The sequence below is a fragment of the Lolium perenne genome, chromosome 4 (genome assembly GCF_019359855.2).
Source record: "Lolium perenne isolate Kyuss_39 chromosome 4, Kyuss_2.0, whole genome shotgun sequence".
In the NCBI taxonomy this organism is placed as follows: domain Eukaryota; kingdom Viridiplantae; phylum Streptophyta; class Magnoliopsida; order Poales; family Poaceae; genus Lolium; species Lolium perenne.
This window is the reverse complement of record NC_067247.2, coordinates 231,558,240-231,578,866: the sequence shown is the minus strand read 5'-3', so window position 1 is coordinate 231,578,866 and position 20,627 is coordinate 231,558,240. Positions and strand designations below refer to the sequence as shown.

The window sequence follows — 20,627 nt, the reverse complement described above, 5'->3', positions numbered from 1 at the left end:
ATCTTGATCACGATCGGTTCCGGCGCCACGAACGGGCAGCACCTCCGTACTCGGTCACACGTTCGGTTGTTGATGAAGACGACGTCCACCTCCCCGTTCCAGCGGGCAGCGGAAGTAGTAGCTCCTCTTGAATCCGACAGCACGACGGCGTGGTGTCGGTGGCGGTGAAGAAGTCCGGCGGAGCTTCGCTAAGCTACGCGGGAGATATGGAGGAGAGGGGGGCGGCTAGGGTTTGGGAGGGGGTGGCCGGCCACTTCAATGGGGCGGCCAGCTTGTGGTCTTTTTGGGGTGGCCGGCCCCCTCCCTTGGCCCCTCATTATATAGGTGGATCCCCAAGTGTTGGTGTCCAAGTCTTCGAATAAGACCCGAACCAAAACCTTCCATAAGAGGGGAAACCTAGCCCAACTAGGACTCCCACCAAAAGGTGGGATTTCCACCTCCCATGTGGGGGGTGGCCGGCCCCCTATGGAGGAGTCCACTTGGGACTCCTCCCCATCTAGGGTTGGCCGGCCATGGAGGTGGAGTCCCATGTGGACTCCACCTTCCTTGGTGGTTTCTTCCGGACTTTTCTAGAACCTTCTAGAACCTTCCATAGAACCTTCCGCGACATTTTATTTCACATAAAATGACATCCTATATATGAATCTTATTCTCCGGACCATTCCGGAACTCCTCGTGATGTCCGGGATCTCATCCGGGACTCCGAACAAATATTCGAACTCCATTCCATATTCAAGTACTACCATTTCAACATCCAACTTTAAGTGTGTCACCCTACGGTTCGTGAACTATGCGGACATGGTTGAGTACTCACTCCGACCAATAACCAATAGCGGGATCTGGAGATCCATAATGGCTCCCACATATTCAACGATGACTTTAGTGATCGAATGAACCATTCACATACGATACCAATTCCCTTTGTCACGCGATATTTTACTTGTCCGAGGTTTGATCTTCGGTATCACTCTATACCTTGTTCAACCTCGTCTCCTGACAAGTACTCTTTACTCGTACCGTGGTATGTGGTCTCTTATGAACTTATTCATATGCTTGCAAGACATTAGACGACATTCCACCGAGAGGGCCCGAGTATATCTATCCGTCATCGGGATGGACAAATCCCTTTGTTGATCCATATGCCTCAACTCATACTTTAGGATACTTAATCCCACCTTTATAACCACCCATTTACGCAGTGGCGTTTGGTGTAATCAAAGTACCTTTCCAGTATAAGTGATTTACATGATCTCATGGTTATAAGGACTAGGTAACTATGTATCGAAAGCTTATAGCAAAAAACTTAATGACGAGATCTTATGCTACGCTTAATTGGGTGTGTCCATTACATCATTCATATAATGATATAACCTTGTTATTAATAACATCCAATGTTCATGATTATGAAACTAATCATCCATTAATCAACAAGCTAGTTTTAAGAGGCATACTAGAGACTTCTTTGTTGCCTACATATCACACATGTACTAATGTTTCGGTTAATACAATTATAGCATGGTATGTAAACATTATCATAAACTCAAAGATATATTATAATAACCATTTTATTATTGCCTCTTGGGCATATCTCCAACAGTCTCCCACTTGCACTAGAGTCAATAATCTAGTTTACATTTGTAAAGATATAACACCTTGGCCTTCCGGTGCTTTATCATGTTTTGCTCATGAGAGAGGTTTTAGTCAACGGACCTGACATGCTCAGAACCGTATGTATTTTGCAATTCATTTGCGTCTCAACGCATCACTCATTTCCAAATGAGTCGGCATTAAATATGTTTGGTCTTCTGGTGGAACCTTAATTCCGCGGTCTGAAATATGTCACTAATTTTGTCACACACAATATAGCTTCAAAGTTCTGACTCTGTCGGAACTACACCAAGTTAAAGAACCTCTTGACTTAACATCCTTTGTCATTGTCAAAACAATGACATACTCTGCCTTCTTTTGTAGAATCCGTCACAATATTTAGAACTCTTCTAAATCTAGCATAGACAACTTCTAGCTCATTGTGCTACTTTTTTAAACAACATTTAGTCTAATTTGGGATTGAAATTATATTTTATATGTGACAAAACAAATATCGGTGTAACACCTTACAGCGATTTGTTTGTCATTTCTCCATATAAAACTATATATATATATACTTGGTTCTTCTTAAGTACTCAAGAATATTCTTACTGTTTTTCAGTGATCATCACATGAATCATGCTCATAACACTCTTAGAGCATAGGATATCTGATTGTGTACATATTATTCGTGATCTATAATCACTCATGTGTTTTTACTCATTGAGTGTCTGATACACTCAAGTCTTGTTAAAACTTCACATGACAAGAACATCTTCTTAGTATTTCTATATTGAACTATTTCAATATCCATTCTATGTACTTTGACTTAAACTTATTTTGTGTTTCAATCTATCTTCATAGATCTTGACACTAAATTTGTTTCAGTCCATATCTTTTCATTGAAGTTAATTTCTCAATGAAACCTTTTTAATCAAGTATATAATTACATTATTTATAACCAACTATATGTCACCTACATAAAGTGTAATAAATGTGTCTTAGCGCTCCCACTTAATTTCTTGCAAATGCAAGCCTCTTCATCGTCTCTGATGAAATCAAAAACTCTTTGACTATTTCATCTGGTGAAGATTCCAACTCCGTGATACTTACTTCATCCAATTTGAAGTCGTATACCTATCTAGTATTCCACAGACCAGCAAAATTCTTGGTTGTATCTTGTATACACCTTTAATACACACTTCTGATAAGTAATGTATTTTGCCATCCTACTAACATATCTTATAAAAGAAATATGTAGTGATTACTAGAATAATCCACATAGACTATAAGCATTGCTACGGAAGATCTAATCTTATCGTAGTAAACTCTTTGAACTTTGTCGTAAACAACTTTTCGACAAGTTGAGCTTCTTCAAGGATATTTCATCCGAGTCCATATCTTTTCATAGATCCATTTACTTTCAAAAAGTATTCATCTATCTTGGATTTCATGGTGTATAGCCATTTTAACGGAGTCAGGGCCCATCATAACTTCTTTGTTTGTAGTTGGTTTATCATTGTTCAAAATCAATCCTTTGTCCACAAATCATTTATTTGATCACAAAGTAAACCATACCTACAAGGTTCAATATGTGCTTCGATCTCCATGACTAAAACACTTTGTAGTCATGGGAGCCATGATCGTTGTGGCCGCTTCCGAAACCAATTCCGATGCTGCGCAACTCTGATCATTATGCTCAGGTTCATAAACCTTATCAAATTATATTATCCTCCCACTCAAATACTTCACTAGAAACAATTTCTCGGAAATAAGAAACATTGACAAACACTTTTGTCTTTGTCTCGTGGGAAGAATTCCCAATCAAATCTCTGGGATAACCAACAAAGACATTCATCCGATTTTGGTTGTAAACTTATTTACTTATGCTATGCATACCAAAATTTAAGAAAAGACTATCAGGTTTCTTACCTATGCCATAACTCGTATGGTGTCATTTCAACGGATCATGATGATGCTCTATTTAGTGTAAAAGCGGTAGTCACTAAAGCATAATCCACAAAAATATAATGGCGTCATAATATTTTTATCTCATCATTAATCCAACAAGGTTTGGATACATATCTTGGATACTATATCATCATTATGATACTCCAAGAAATGTGAGTTGTAGAACAATTTCATAACTCTCTTAGATGTTCGCTAAAACTCGTAATTCAAATATTTCCACTATGATCCAATCATAGATATTTGACTTTTCTTTTACGATGATTTCCACTTCATGCTGAAATTTATTTGAATCCATTCAAATGTTTCAAACTTCTTCCTTATTGAATATATCCACATATATATACTCAATTCATTGTTGAAAGTTTTCATGAAGTAGAAGAATCTCCCGCACACAACTATGCCCAGTGAACCACATACATCATCATGTATTTTTCCACTAAGTTAGTTGCCCGTTCAACTTTTGGCCTATGAACGGTATTTTAATCATTCTCTTTAGAAAAGATTTGCAAGCGCCAAATGATTCAAAAATCAAATGACTCCAAAAATCCATTTGCATAGAGTTCCTTCATGCGTTCCTTTCTAACATGACCTAAATGGCGGTTCCACAAATAAGTGGAATTCAAATCATTTGCCTTATGGCATTTTTAGCATCAGTGTTATGTATGTGTGTTTCACCATTAAAATTTATAATAACTTATCCATCGTTCATGGAGTAATGTCATAATTTGAACAACTCATTGTTTTTATTTGACAAGAGCAAAATAACAATTATTAAGTTCTTTATTATAAATTCTAAGGGCTAGATAGAATGCCAACGATGAACATAATAACACTTTATTTTTTGTTCCAGACGTGCATTCCTATCATATTCCTTGTCAGTCACTTAGGTCATTGTATTCTTGTATTGCGTTGTTTTGTATGACACTTCATACCAACCAATATGGTACAAATACCCAAGAATTCCATTGTGTGACCAAACGAGGAATGCATCCATAACATGTATATCATTGATAGAGAGTGGATTTGGTGACCACGTGTGTACGTACGCACGCAGTGTCTGTCGTTGGATCTGCTTTCAGATTGTATTCAATGCTCACGGCCAACACACGGCGTTGAATCACTTTTTTCGCTGTTGTTCACTTGTGGACCCGACGGCAGCTATTGTCGGCCAGTACAAGGCAAAAAGAGAACCCAAAAAGAATAAATAAGAGCCCCCAACCCCATCTTCCCCACTAGCAGCCCGTCGTTTCCGAGCTCATAGTGTCTGCCATGGCCGCCCCTCAACTCCGTTGACCTGATTCGGCCAGCGAGGTAGGGGGCGTGGCATTGGGAGCGCGATGCAGCCGATGGCGGCGCGGAATACCTCGAGGTAGCAGACTCCACCATGGTCGTATCAACGGAGGGGCGGCGTGGAGCAGCTGCGGAGGAGCTCGAGGTGGCGCTGGAGATGCTGCATGCTGGAGCTCGAGGCGGGAATCCTACCCCGCTCCCTGATCCACATCGCCTAACTCGGCCGCTCCTGAAGAGCTCCTCGTCTCGTCATGGAGCTTGGGCGGCTTCCCAGACCGCAGAGCCCAACCTTTCTCTCCCCGTCCCTCAACAGTCACCATGGCGATAACGCCGGCCCGCAACCCGTGCACGCAAGCCGAGGCCGCGGCGTCCTGCAGCGGCGCAGTCGAATCTGGCTGCTCAGGCGTTGCGCGGTCTGAGCCTCAGGCGAGCTCCACAACGAATCTTGGATGGTCATTTTGCCCCTTGTTCCTTTCCAAGTTCATAAATCGGTTGCTTTTTTCATTTCTTGCGCCTCTACCTCACACGATTTTCTTCTTGGATTACCGTGGGTTGCCTTCAAAAAAGTTACTTATTTTCTGCAAAGATTCTTTCCCAGATCTGTTTTGTACCCTGTATTAATTATGATTGGATTTGTGAAGAAACTGTACAAACGTGCATTAATTTATCTTATACTTGTATGGATCTTTCGTTTCCAGAACAAATTTGTATGGATTAGGGTCTTCTTCCATTTCTTATTTTTAGCTGCCATGGTGAGCTCGACATGGCTTTCTCTATGGTGGTTGTTTCCCATTTCCCAAGCTTTCTGCTAGAGATAGATTTTGCCTCGAAGCTACTGCGGCCTATCGACAAACTGCTTGCAAATTTGAGCATCGGGTGATTTATCTTCCCCGGATGAAAGTACTAGTAAATGTCATGTAGAGCTTGAAGACGATCTACAGTACTAGGTGGGTCCCGCTATACAGAGCAGGCACTGATGGGAAGGGGGTGACCTGGTTGTTTCTCGGGGCGGTCGCGGAAGAAGCAGACGTACACAGCCAAACGGCACAACAAACGGCGTGAGACACGTGTTGAATAGAAAACGCATGCTCACCTACCCATGTGATCACCGAGCTTCATCCGATCATTGATATACACCTGAGCTAGACTTTCTAGTCTTTTCTTTTCTTTCTGCCAGAATATCTTTTGCAGTTTCTCTTTTAGCTTTCCTCATTATTCAGAAAAACACTTCAACATCAATAACTTCTAGGTTTGTTGGTCAAATACCAATACCCTTGAGGTTCTTACTTTGAAGTTGATCATCATATGACAAGTGTTCTAGATTTCACTTATTAGTAACTATGATGAACAGTTTCACTCATAATTTTATCCATCAATTCATGACAACTTTTTGAGACCATGTCTGTACATGCTAGGCTCATAAAGTTCAACCTTAGTATTCGCATGTACAAATCTGGCTTGCACCCGTTGTATGCACACGTAGAATCTATCACACCCGATCATCATGTGATGCTTCGAAACGACGAGTCTTAGCAACGGTGCATACTAAGGATGATAACTTCATGGATATGCGAATATTATTAGTGCCCCAATAGTTGGAGGATTGTGACGCCTGGCGTCTTCAACCTTCATACATTCCCATAAAACTTATGAGTTTATGTAGTCTCACCAAATTTATATTCTATCATCTTGCAATAAGGTCTTAGATATCACATATATCTCATACCTTGATTATTTCTGAAAACTAAATTTTCAGCTCCTTACTTTTCAAACAGATTTGAACTTCAAGTTTCACGGAGACAAGATAACTTTGGGTACTAATTGAAACCATAGCTCTTTGAATCAACAATGTGAGGTTTACTAAAAGTTTGCAATAGGACTTAATCAATTCTTGATTCTTTAACAATACGGTACTAATCCGTAAAGTTTCTTATCAGATTTAACAGTATTTCTATCTCAATAACAAGACTAGCGCATAGTAGTAAACGGATGCCAATACTACAAAATTAATACAAAATACTACTCAGACTATGTTTATGATAATTAGTTCATGTTTTAATCTAATTACTAATGAACTCCCACTTAATACAACATCCCTCATAGTTGTTAAGTGGTACACGATCCAAATCCACTACACCAAAACCGATCATCACGTGAGATGATGTAGCTTCAATGGTGAACATCAACATGTTGATCATATCATCCATATGACTCGTGTTCAACCTTTCGGTTTCCGTTGTCCCGAGGCCATGTCTGTACATGCTAGGCTCGTCAAGCAAACCCAAGTATTCTGCGTGTGCAACATTGCTTACACCGTTGTATGTGAACGTTGAGTCTATCACATCCGATCATCACGAGATGCTTCAAACGATTTAACTGTACAACGGTGCATACGAGGGGAGAACACTTTATTATCTTGATATTAATGTGAGGGATCATCTTATAATGCTACCGTCGCGATCTAAGCAAAATAAGATGCATAAAGGATTAACATCACATGCAATTCATATGTGATATGATATGGCCCTTTAGTCTTTGTGCCTTCGATCTTCATCTTCAAAGCACGGACATGATCTCCATCATCAACGGGCATGATCTCCATCATCGTCGGCGTAGCGTCAAGGTTCATGGCGCCGTCTTCATGGTTGTTCACCTCATGTAGCAACTATTACAACTACTTTGAAATACTACTCAACATGAAATTTAAAGACAACCATAAGGCTCCTGCCGGTTGCCACAATACAATAATGATCATCTCATACATATTCATCATCACATTATGGCCATATCACATCACCAAACCCTGCAAAAACAAGTTAGACGTCTCTAATTTGGTTTGCATATTTTACGTGGTTTAGGGTTTTCGAGAGAGATCTAATCTACCTACGAACATGAACCACAACGGTGATACTAGTGTTGTCAATAGAAGAGTAAATTGAATCTTCACTATAGTAGGAGAGACAGACACCCGCAAAGCCTCTTATGCAATACAAGTTGCATGTCGAACGAGGAACAAGTCTCATGAACGCGGTCATGTAAAGTTAGTCCGAGCCGCTTCATCCCACTATGCCACAAAGATGCAAAGTACTCAAACTAAAGACAACATAAGCATCAACGCCCACAAACCATTGTGTTCTACTCGTGCAACCATCTATGCATAGACACGGCTCTGATACCACTGTAGGATAACGTTGCATAGAAAACAAAAATTTTCCTACCGCGAACACGCAATCCAAGCCAAGATGCAATCTAGAAGACGGTAGCAACGAGGGGGTATCGAGTCTCACCCTTGAAGAGATTCCAAAGCCTACAAGATGAGGCTCTTGTTGCTGCGGTAGACGATCACTTGCCGCTTGCAAAAGCGCGTAGAAGATCTTGATCACGATCGGTTCCGGCGCCACGAGCAGGCAGCACCTCCGTGCTCGGTCACACGTTCGGTTGTTGATGAAGACGACGTCCACCTCCCCGTTCCAAAGGCAGCGGAAGTAGTAGCTCCTCTTGAATCCGACAAGACGACGGCGTGGTGTCGGTGGCGGTGAAGAAGTCCGGCGGAGCTTCGCTAAGCTACGCGGGAGATATGGAGGAGAGGGGGGCGGCTAGGGTTTGGGAGGGGGTGGCCGGCCACTTCAATGGGGCGGCCAGCTTGTGGTCTTTTTGGGGTGGCCGGCCCCCTCCCTTGGCCCCTCATTATATAGGTGGATCCCCAAGTGTTGGTGTCCAAGTCTTCGAATAAGACCCGAACCAAAACCTTCCATAAGAGGGGAAACCTAGCCCAACTAGGACTCCCACCAAAAGGTGGGATTTCCACCTCCCAGGTGGGTGGTGGCCGCCCCCCTATGGAGGAGTCCACTTGGGACACCTCCCCATCTAGGGTTGGCCTGCCCGGGCGGGGGAGGCCCAAGTGGACTCCACCTTCCGGGGTGGTTGCATCCGGACAGTTCTAGACCCATCTAGACCCGTCCCTAGAACCGTCCGCGACCTTTTATGGCACAGACAATGACATCCTATATATGAATCTTATTCTAGGACCATTCGGAACTCCTCGTGATGTCCGGGATCTCATCCGGACTCGAACAAATATTCGAACTCCATTCCATATTCAAGTACTACCATTTCAACATCCAACTTTAAGTGTGTCACCCTACGGTTCGTGAACTATGCGGACATGGTTGAGTACTCACTCCGACCAATAACCAATAGCGGGATCTGGAGATCCATAATGGCTCCCACATATTCAACGATGACTTTAGTGATCGAATGAACCATTCACATACGATACCAATTCCCTTTGTCACGCGATATTTTACTTGTCCGAGGTTTGATCTTCGGTATCACTCTATACCTTGTTCAACCTCGTCTCCTGACAAGTACTCTTTACTCGTACCGTGGTATGTGGTCTCTTATGAACTTATTCATATGCTTGCAAGACATTAGACGACATTCCACCGAGAGGGCCCAGAGTATATCTATCCGTCATCGGGATGGACAAATCCCACTGTTGATCCATATGCCTCAACTCATACTTTCCGGATACTTAATCCCACCTTTATAACCACCCATTTACGCAGTGGCGTTTGGTGTAATCAAAGTACCTTTCCAGTATAAGTGATTTACATGATCTCATGGTTATAAGGACTAGGTAACTATGTATCGAAAGCTTATAGCAAAAAACTTAATGACGAGATCTTATGCTACGCTTAATTGGGTGTGTCCATTACATCATTCATATAATGATATAACCTTGTTATTAATAACATCCAATGTTCATGATTATGAAACTAATCATCCATTAATCAACAAGCTAGTTTTAAGAGGCATACTAGAGACTTCTTTGTTGTCTACATATCACACATGTACTAATGTTTCGGTTAATACAATTATAGCATGGTATGTAAACATTATCATAAACTCAAAGATATATTATAATAACCATTTTATTATTGCCTCTTGGGCATATCTCCAACAGTGGCGTCGATGGAGATGGCTTCCGGGGGCACTTCCCCGTCCCGGCAGGGTGCCGGAACAAAGACTTCTGTCCCCCGAATTGGAGTTTCGCGATGGTGGCGGCGCCCCTGGAGTCTTTCTGGAGTTTCGTCAATCGGTATCGCGTTTTTAGGTCGAAAGGGCTTAAATAGGCGAAGAGTCGGAGTCGGAGGGGCCACGGGGCCTCCCCACACTAGGCCGGCGCGGCCAGGGTGGAGCCCGCGTGGCCCTGTTGTGTGGGGCCCCCAGGGCTCCCCTCTGGTCCCCCTCTGACTTTCTGGAAGGTTCCGGGAAAAATAAGGTTCTGGGCGTTGATTTCGTCGAATTCCGAGAATATTGCCCGAACAGCCTTTCTGGAACCAAAAACAACAGAAAACAGCAACTGGCCCTTCGGCATCTCGTTAATAGGTTAGTTCCGGAAAATGCATAAAAACATTATAAAGTGCAAGCAAAACATGTAAGTATTGTCATAAAACAAGCATGGAACATCAGAAATTATAGGTACGTTGGAGACGTATCACACACCTAGTAAGGTAGGGCGCGCCACTGTACTCTTTCGGCCTCAGGCCTCTTCAGGCGTGGTTTCAGGGCCCAGGGTGCTTCTCCCGATGAAAAAGTGATGCTCTAAAAATCTCAGGTCAATTTGACTCCGGAGAGGTCTCTGAAAGTGAAAAATACACAAAACAGAGTTTTCCTGTTTTGCAGGGTTATAAACCAAATAAAGGGTATCATTGGTAAATCCCCATAAATCAGTGTAAAGCATGGTATTATCATCATATATGTTGCAAATATGTTGGAATTCAATATGATAAAGGACAAAGTTCATGTATGCATTTTACATGCATCAACATGGCGTGGAGGTAGGCGACAATGAAGCCTAGAAGGAGAAGAGGCAAGAGTGGGCAGACACAATATGGGAAGGCAGAGGCAACACCACCATTTGAGAAGGAGAAGAACAAGTGAAGAATAAGAAGAACCCCCCTTTGATCCCCTGTTTCTCGAACCCCTTTGATTCCCGTATGTTCAACTACCACGTGATGATAAACTGCCATTCGCAGTAGCTAGGGAGCATCGTTATGAACTACCATTTGTACTAGTTAGGGCTGATTTCGTGAACTGCTAGCTTCATAAGTCTGCAACTGTCGTGAACCGTGATTTCTTGTGATGGGAGGTGATAGTATGGTAAGGCTACCCGTTGTAGAGAAGAGGTGACCTTAGGCTTGCCTGGATGGTACCAAATAGGCGTAATATCATCTCCATCGAGATTTGGGGTTGGCAAAAAGGTTTTTTTGGCCCAAACCATGCAGCCCGACCTACCAAATATCAGGCTAATTCTGGCCCGTGGCTCGTTCCGAACGCGCAGGTGCTCTCGCACCACAACGCCAGTGAACCATGAATCGGGCCCAGGCTACCAAACACGCCCTAAGAGCATCTCCAACGGGGCGACACAAACATCGTCTGTTTGTGTCCGCGCGGTCGAGAAATGCGCCCACACCTTGTTCCAGCGGGGCGACGCCGAGTGACCGGGACGTCCGCGGAGACGCAAACGCGGCCCAAATATGCGACACATTTGCGTCTCTGCGGATGTTGCGCGGTCGCACCGAGCGTCCTCCTTTTCTTACCCGGTCCCGCATGTCAGGGACAACGAAATCGACCGCGCGTATTTGCTTCCTCTTCCCCTTCTTTGCTGCCCTAGTGCGACACCACCACCCGAACCTCACCACCGTCGCACCGCCGCAGTACACACCGTCTGCTCGGACCTCGCCACGCCGGAGAATAGGATCTTAGTCGGGGTAGGTTCTGGGGCGCACCTGTCGCGTGTTCGGGGGCCAAACATCTTCCGGTTGCGCCGCCCGGCCTCGCCGCCCACGACCTATCCGGTCAATTGCGCCGGTAGGTTTTCTTACTCATCTTTTGGGCGCTGTTGTGGGCGACCATTGATCTGCAGTTGCTACCCACGTAGATGTACATGTGGAAGATGCTAGACAAGTTCCGCGCTAAGGTCATCGACTCCTCTTCCGGCGAAGAGTCCGATCACACGACGCAGACCATGGCTAGTGTTGCAGCCTCCATCCTCCACGAGCACAATTCCAGCCAGATGCCGGTGCAGTAGAGCTCTGTGAAGGCCCGCTCAAAAAACCTGTCGCGCAACAGAGTGGAAGGGCACCTCCGTCTCCACAAGGACTACTTCGACCACACAAATCCGGTGTTCCCGGAAAAAAATGTTCCGGCGCCGGTACAAGATGTCAAGGGACATGTTCATGGTCATTCTACGGGGCGTCAAAGACTACGACTCGTACTTCCAATGCAGGCCCGATGCAACAGGTGCGCTAGGTTTCACCTCATACCAAAAATGTTCCGCAGCTATTCGCATGCTATCCTATGGAATGGTTGCTGATATATTCGACGAGTATCTTTGAATGGGTGAGAGCACCTGCCTTGAGTCCATGTACCAGTTTTGGCAAGTTGTGATTGCCGTGTTCAGAGAACATTACTGTAGGGAGCCAACAGTTGATGATACAAGGAGGTTGTTGTCTATTAACGATTATAGAGGGTTCCTAGGAATGATCGACAAAATAGATTGCATGCATTGGCAGTGGAAGAACTGTCCATTTGGATGGTAGGGCCAGTACATCGGCAATGCAGAGGGATGCACTGTAATTCTTGAAGCAGTGATATCTCAAGATTTATGGATTTGACATTCATTCTTTGGCATAGCCGATTCCAATAATGACATCAATATATTGCATCGATCACCGGTTTTCAACGGGCTTATGCAAGGCAAAGCTCTCCGGGTGAGCTACAAGATCAATGAAAATGAATATGACAAGCCATATTATCTTGCTGATGGCATCACCCTAACTGAGCCACATTGGTAAAGACTGTTCGTAATCCAAACACGGAGAAGATGAAGATGTTTGCCAAGATGCAAGAGGCTTGCAGGAAAGATATGGAGCGGGGATTTGGTGTACTCCAAGCTCGATGGGCAATTGTCCGTCACACGGTAAGAACATGGTCGCTGAAGACCATGCATGAGGTGATGACCTGTTGCGTGATCATGCATGACATGATCGTTGAGAACGAGCGTCCTGATGACCCCAATGAGCACCAGTGAGATTTCCAAGGTAAGCTGGTTGTGCCAATCCCTGGGGCATCATCGTGGCAGCAATATCTGCATCTAAATGTTGAAGTCACTACAGACGGATCTAATTGAGCATCACTGAGCATTGGCTGGCCACGAAGACAATGCGTAAAGGTCAATATCATCTATTTTATAGACATTTAAGAATTTGGATGTAATAACTGAGACTACTTTAAACCTTTTAATTTTGTTGTTTAAAACATACCAATTCATGTCGGCGCGCAAATACATCGCCCCACTGAAGACACCCCAGATCGTAAACGGACGCGCGGTAAAAAAATAACCATTTTGTGTCCGCTGCCAAATGCGTCGTCCGGCTTGAGACCGAGGTCGCCAAAAAGTACCACCGGTTGCGTCTGAAATTAGTAACTGGGCCAGGCCGGTTGGGGCCAGAGCCTGCATCAGGTTGCCTGAGAAAGCAAGAGCGGCCGAGCTATGACTGCAGCCCAGCCCAGCCCAGCCCGGATGCAGCGAGGATGGATAACAAAAGGGGATAAGCCGAGCAGCTCCCACGGTGACCCCCGCACTCTCTCTCCCTCGCCGGAGCATCACCCCGAGAGCCTCCCAAAATGGCCACCACCGCCACAGCCATGGCCATGGCCACAACCTCCCCCTCGGCCCCCGTTGTCCCCGCACTGTTCTCCACCCTTCCACAGCGCATCCGCCTCTGCCCCAAACCACTCCTCTCCACCACCTCCCGCCGTCTTGTGCTTCCTGTCCCCAAGTCCTCATCTTGGGACGGCTCCGCCTCCGAGCAAGAAGATGTAGAAGGGGACGCGGAGGATTCCGCGGAAGCCGAATCCGGGGAGGACGTGGAGGGGGACGAGGACGACGAGAAGCCGCAGCCGGAGGCGGTGTCCTCCTCAGGGTTCCAGTTCGCGGCACCACCGGAGGGCTACATTGAGCCGGCTCCGTTCGACGAGCTTCCGCCTGAATCACCGGAGGACGTGGCGGCGGCCTACGAGGCTATGTACGGGCCGGCATTCAGCGGCGAGTCGCTGATGGGGAACAATGTGTTCGAGGTGCAGGTCGTGGACCCGGTCGACATGGACCGGGACCAGCGCCCCAACGACGACTTCAGCGAGCGCGTCGTGCAGGTCAGCAGAGTCACCAAGGTCGTCAAAGGTGGGAGGCAGCTCTCCTACCGCGCCCTCGTCATTGTCGGGGACATGAAGGGCCACGTTGGTGTGGGCGTTGGCAAGGCCAAGGAAGTATCAGAGGCCATCACAAAGGCTGCTATGAATGGCCGCCGCAATCTCGTTACGGTGCCACTAACCAAGTACTGCACATTCCCGCACAGGTGAGTTGCGTCACTAGCTGCCACTACTTAGCTTTCTTCTTGAATTGCATTGCATACGAGGTGGATGTGCAACTATGCTCCACCCATTTTATTTTGTTATAATAAGTAGCTAGTTGCTGGCGGGTGTAAATCTTGGACACTCCAGCAATCTAAAACTAACCAACATTGATAATTTTTCTTCTATATGTAGAGCTAATGGTGATTCATTGAGGTTCTGTCATTTGCTCAAACTAGCGCTCAATTGCTTATGTGCAAAGCACATGTTGTCAAGTGTAAATTAAGCCGTTCATACATCTAATATATGTTGCAATGAAATCATTCAACCTGCGACTAAAGCTTATATTCATATAAAATTTACAACATCATCTTCCGTAATAGCTAAATCTATTTTGGCATCAAAGTTGTTGTTTTTTTGCAGATCTATCGATGAAGCGTAGTAATAATTTTTTTTTGTCATCTCTGCCTTGATGGCAAACCCTTTGTATCTTTTAGTGGTAATTTTCGAGAATTGGTAGCATTCCGACGAAATATTGAACATTATGTGGACTTGCGGAGGTGTATGAACTGATGTGGCAATACATACATTTGCATCCAGAAAGCGGAAAATGAGTTCTTGACAGGATGATGTGTAATTTATATAAGAGCTATTAGCGGAGTCAAACTTCAGGCATAACCGCTGGATTGGAATTATGAAATTAGCATAAATATTTTTGATGGTTGAGATGGAGAGTATCCCACTCAACTCGTATCTTTATATTGGTATAGATTTTATGAATGAGCTTAATAATGATTATTATCTTGCTGTTAAACAAGAATCTGAAAGCACAGAATAATGAAAGCCAAACTCAACCTCGAATTAATTACTGACTTTATGTTTGTGTTCTCAATGTTCTTGTTTGGATGAGCCAGCCAATTTTAGTCCTTCGCTATAGCTTACTTCGGTTGCTCTGGTCTATCATGAATTGTGTTGTTACCGAGGATTATTCCTAGTTGCTGTTGACTATTGACACAGTAAAATATAGCTTCCTTTTATGAGTCATCATTGAAACCATGTTAGAAAAAAATACTGTTTATCTTCCATCTGTCATTGAATGGGTTAGAATTGCTTTTACATTAATTTTGAAAACTCAAATGTTGATTATGAACTCAATTTTAGCTACTTAGTCTTAACTTGCTTTGATACATGTGTTTCTCAAAAATGCTTTCTATGATTACCCCAATAAACAGCCCATCTATAGTTTCTCTTTTCTCTACTCGTTTCCTCACATGTGATGGCATTGTTGCACTCATCAAATATCATTCTATTGTGGTCATCAACCTGCATTTTTTAGGATCATATCCGGCATCCTGAACATACACCAGAATGTGTTCCAAATTGATAATACTGTAAGCACATGTCAAATATTTATTATGTGATTGCTGCTTAACATGAATTGTGCTCCATTGAGTAAATATAGCTTAGATATTGGGAAATTGTGCAACTAAGTTCTCCAGTACATAACACTTCTCTATTTGGAAATATAGTCCTGTTTGTTGTAGTATACCTTATAGAGGTCTTTTTTTTCCGAAAAGGGCATCGACTGATGCATAGAGCAATACATTGACTTATACAGGCCTACCATATCTAGAGCATATTTGATTAATCTACAAAACATTGATTTTCTAGGAGTTGTTCTTTCATCTGATTATTGAGCATTAAAATGTGAATAGAACCTTTAGTCTAGCTATCTTTTTACATAGACATGTACGATTGTAAACCTGTGCTCTTCTTTAAAGTATTATGAACGTTTTCTCCTCTTCCTATCGAACAACTCGCTCTATTTAGGTTACATGTTTGTTGCAAATCTGAGAATCATTTCCTCTTTGTTTATTCCTGTGCCACAAACAGAGCTGAGGCCAACTATGGAGCAGCGACTGTCCTGCTGCGGCCTGCTTGCCCTGGATCCGGTGTCACTGCAGGTGGAGCAGTGAGGGTTGTGCTGGAGATGGCTGGAGTTGAAAATGCTCTCGGGAAGCAGTTGCGAAGCAAGAACCTCCTCAACAACGCAAGAGCTACCGTGAAGGCGACCCAGATGATGAGACAGTTCTCAGACGTTGCTGCAGAGCGCGGCCTGCCAATGGAGGAGCTGTGGAAATGATCGAACAAAGAAGGCTTCAGCTGCCTGACGGAATACTTTTCTTTCTTCTGCTGTATTTGTTGAGTTCGTTTTTCAGTTGTATCTATCTATCGGGACAACCCTTCTTCAAGTTTTTCTTCTCTAATCTACTCTGGAAATCGCAGAAAGTTAAGCTGATCTACCAATATATGTAGCTTCCTTCTATTTGTACATCACTGGAGCAAATCAACAAAATTGTTACAATTGGCTTCTGAGTAAACTGTGTTATAAGAGTGTGCCCCTGATTTTTCCAAAACGTGCAGCCGTGCTTCTTAACATTATTTTTTTCTTATTTGCCGTTTTATAATTTTGGTTTCAGAAGTCTCCAAAGGTAAGAGCGCCGGAGTCGTAAGCCGCCACATTACCCCATCCAGTCATGACTCATCCTGTCCATGTTCAGGAGCAGTACAGTGGGGTGTTATGACAGGGATAGTTTGACTTGAACATCCACCAAATTGCCAATGTATCCCCCTCCTCACTAGTCAGTAGTCAGTACGCGGTCATCCCTTCACGCGCCATGGCAGCTTCGGCAGCCCGAGACGCTAAGGAGTACCACGGGAAATTGACGCTCTACGTCTTCCTCACCTGCGCCGTTGCTGCCACCGGCGGCCTCATCATCGGCTATGACATCGGCATCTCCGGTAACTCCTAGTTTCATCGCTTTCGATTCAGTGAGATGTCACTTGTTAGTTTGCATTAGTGTGTCATGGCAAAAAAGAATCAGAGGAGAGAAGAGCATGATGTGCATGATATACTTAGTAAAGTTATGAGATGTGAATCTCTGCTTTTTCGAAACGGGTGAATCTCCATGTTTTGCACCAACGTAGGCATAGTCTCTCTCGAGTACACTAATGCAACTGCCCATGGACATCAAACAGGTGGTGTGACATCCATGGACACGTTCTTGGAGAAGTTCTTCCCTTCGGTGTACCACAAGGAGCAGATGCCGCATGGTGGCAGCAGCCAGTACTGCAAATTCGACAGCCAGCTGCTGACCGCGTTCACTTCGTCGCTGTACCTCGCCGCCCTCGTCGCCTCTTTCTTCGTCGCTTCCGTCGCGCGCTCCTTCGGCCGGAAATGGTGCATGTTCGCCGGTGGGGTGTCGTTCCTCGCCGGCGCGGCCCTCAATGCCGCCGCGCAGAACGTCGCCATGCTCATCGTTGGCCGCATTCTCCTGGGAGTCGGCGTCGGCTTCGCCGGATTGGTAGGTTCAGAACAGAATTCTCCGTCCGTTATAGCTGCGTTTGCAATCGAATAATGAGGTATGTGCGTTGCATGTCCGTTGCAGTCCATTCCAATTTATCTGTCGGAGATGGCACCTCCCCGCCTCCGGGGCACGCTCAACATCGGCCTCCAGCTAATGATCACCGTCGGCATCTTCTCTGCCAATCTGGTCAACTACGGCGCCGCCAAGATCAGAGGCGGGTGGGGCTGGCGTGTGAGCCTCGGGCTGGCCACGGTCCCGGCCGGCATCATCACCGTCGGCTCCCTGTTCCTCCCCGACACGCCCAGTTCCCTCATCAGCCGTGGCCACCACGAGCAGGCGGGAAGAGTCCTCCGCCGCATCCGCGGCACGAGCGACGTCGCCGACGAGTACGGCGACCTCGCAGCGGCCACGGAGGTGTCTGGCACCGTCAAACGGCCTTGGCGCGACATCTTAGAGCGCAGGTACCGCCCGCAGCTCACCATGGCCGTCCTCATCCCCTTCTTCCAGCAGCTGACCGGCATCAACGTCATCATGTTCTACGCGCCCGTGCTGTTCAAGACCATCGGGCTAGGAGGGGACGCGGCGCTCATGACCGCCGTCATCACGGGGCTGGTGAACATCGTCGCGACGTTCGTGTCCATCGCCACGGTGGACAGGCTCGGCCGGCGCAAGCTCTTCTTCCAGGGCGGAGCCCAGATGTTTGTGTGTCAGGTAGTTCACAATCACATAAACTTACACGCCTCTCTGACTATTAACAAACGTTGACAAGATTCTGTGACTGTCACAGGTCATCATCGGAGCGCTGATTGGCGTGATGTTCCATAGGAACGGCGGCGGAGGCGTTCCGACGACATTTGCCGCATCCATACTTGTGTTCATCTGCGTCTACGTCGCCGGCTTCGCCTGGTCGTGGGGGCCGCTCGGCATACTCGTGCCCAGCGAGATCTTCCCCCTGGAGATCCGGCCGGCGGGGCAGGGCATCAACGTGGCGGTGAACATGCTGTGCACCTTCGCCGTCGCGCAGGCCTTCCTCCCGATGCTCTGCCACATGAGGTCCGGCCTTTTCTACTTCTTCGGAGGATGGGTGCTCCTCATGACGGCGTTTGTCGTGCTTTTCCTACCGGAGACCAAGAACGTGCCGATTGAGAAAATGGCCATGGTGTGGACGACGCACTGGTTCTGGGGCAGCTTCGTCGCTGACCAGGATAGCCATGTCCAAGTTGGACACGGCGAAGTAGACGTTGCCACTGGGAAGCTCAACCAAACAATTGTCTGATATATGGATTGTGTAGTTAGGCCGATTTATATTTCTACGAATGCCCAAGTAAATTATATCAGTATTTCTTTTTTGAAAAAATTCTATTTTGTATCATACAGTTATCTCAATATGGAGGAAAACCGGTTTCCCGCCGATTCCCTGAAGCAAACAAAATATCTCATATTTTCTCAAAGGTTTTGCTAATTCTCAAGCAACTTAGAATTAGCTTCATTCTCGGTTGACTCCTAAATTAAATGATTGTGTTGTGATTCGTGATAGCCAGGTTCAAGGTTTTTTTTTCTTCTCGGTAGGCAAAAAATACCGGTTGATAATGGTATTTCCGGTATTTCGGAAATACCGACCAAGATTTATCAAACTAATTTACTATTTTATCACTTGACTAAGAATTAATCATACCTTTTTTTTCAAAGAACTATGCTATCTAGCGACCGTGCCTTGCGAATCACATGAGGTTGCAAATGAGATATAACTACTTCACAAGAATAACATCACTTGTCTGGAAATTAAAAATTAGTCACACCCTTTTTTCTAAAGGAATATGCGTCTATGCTATGTAGCGATGGTGCAGTGCGAATCTGTCTTATATGTGCTTGATGACCAATCACCCAATAGCTGGGGACTATAACCCAACCCATCCGCACGTAGAGCACGACCGTGTTCGCTACGGTCACCCTCTCCAGTAGCCTACTAATTTTTCCGAACCAGGAAAGGCCTCAAAGGGCCTAGAAACTGCATTTTATTTATAAGTGGCGAAAGTACATATTACAAGAAGGACCTCAGAAAAGAAAACAATTACAAAATAGTCCCTAACTTTTACAAGAAGACCCTAGAAAGATCAAGAAAACATAATCAGGTCCTCCATCAATGTAGGTACATTGGGGACTTTATCTTCGGCCTTCTTTGCCAGCGATGGAACAAGAACACTTGGCTCCCAAAAGAAGATGGGCGTTGCCGCAAGTCCTTTGAAGGGCCTCCTCCCGGAAGTTGAACAAACACCAGCCAATTTTTGCTGGCATGACGAGAGGTCGCCATATGGCCATCAGAGTCGGCGGTCGTACTTGGGCCACTAAGGTTGTTCACTAGCTTGTAGTATCACCATCTCCCTGCCACCCAGATACGTCGCCAAGAGCACTAACCAATGTCCTCTCCTTGTCATCACCACAACAACAGAAAGGGAGGAGTTGCCTAGCATCACCTACAGAAGCTACAAACCCCCATATCTGAGGGTTCATCGAGCTTATTGATCAAGTCCCTGGCATCCCAGGTCCACATCACCTCTAGCTCCGACCAGTAGAGAACCGTGAGGAGGAGGATGAGGATGAGGATGAGGAGGAAGACCAAGCGACCCCAGGTGCCGCTCGGAAGCCGCAAATCTTGACTTGCTAATGGCTTAGCAGTAGACTCTATATAGGACACAAAACCTATACCTATGTACTACTACTTTTCATGGGTAGGTCCCTCAGCCATCTCAATGCCGACAAACATCGTTGAAGAGAGGGGAGGGACCTAGCGGCCCAAATTTAAGGGAAGGAGAGAAGTTCGGGAGGGACTAGGAGAGAGGACAAGAGTTCATGCTACTATTTTTTAGACGGTTTGCTACACTCTTGCTATAGTGTTACCACCATCCTCTCTTTTCTCATGTCACCAATTATTCTAGTTGGCATTGCATGAGGATGAATGTTAATACCTGAGTTACTCCCACTATGTCTACT

At 45.4% G+C, this 20,627-nt stretch overlaps 2 protein-coding genes across 2 annotated transcripts; both read left to right on the top strand.

Annotated features, from left to right (window-relative positions):
* Positions 1-13,466: 13,466 nt before the first annotated feature.
* Positions 13,467-16,641, top strand: LOC127326136 (uncharacterized). The gene is made up of 2 exons (XM_051353007.2): positions 13,467-14,273; positions 16,162-16,641. Exons 1-2 carry the CDS (start codon positions 13,543-13,545, stop codon positions 16,409-16,411), a joined length of 981 nt encoding a protein of 326 aa, XP_051208967.1. The 5' UTR covers positions 13,467-13,542; the 3' UTR covers positions 16,412-16,641.
* A 121-nt stretch (positions 16,642-16,762) lies between these two features.
* LOC127326135 (sugar transport protein MST2) lies at positions 16,763-19,052 on the top strand. The gene is made up of 4 exons (XM_051353006.1): positions 16,763-17,070; positions 17,308-17,633; positions 17,718-18,347; positions 18,424-19,052. Exons 1-4 carry the CDS (start codon positions 16,947-16,949, stop codon positions 18,910-18,912), a joined length of 1,569 nt encoding a protein of 522 aa, XP_051208966.1. The 5' UTR covers positions 16,763-16,946; the 3' UTR covers positions 18,913-19,052.
* The last annotated feature ends 1,575 nt before the right edge of the window (positions 19,053-20,627 follow it).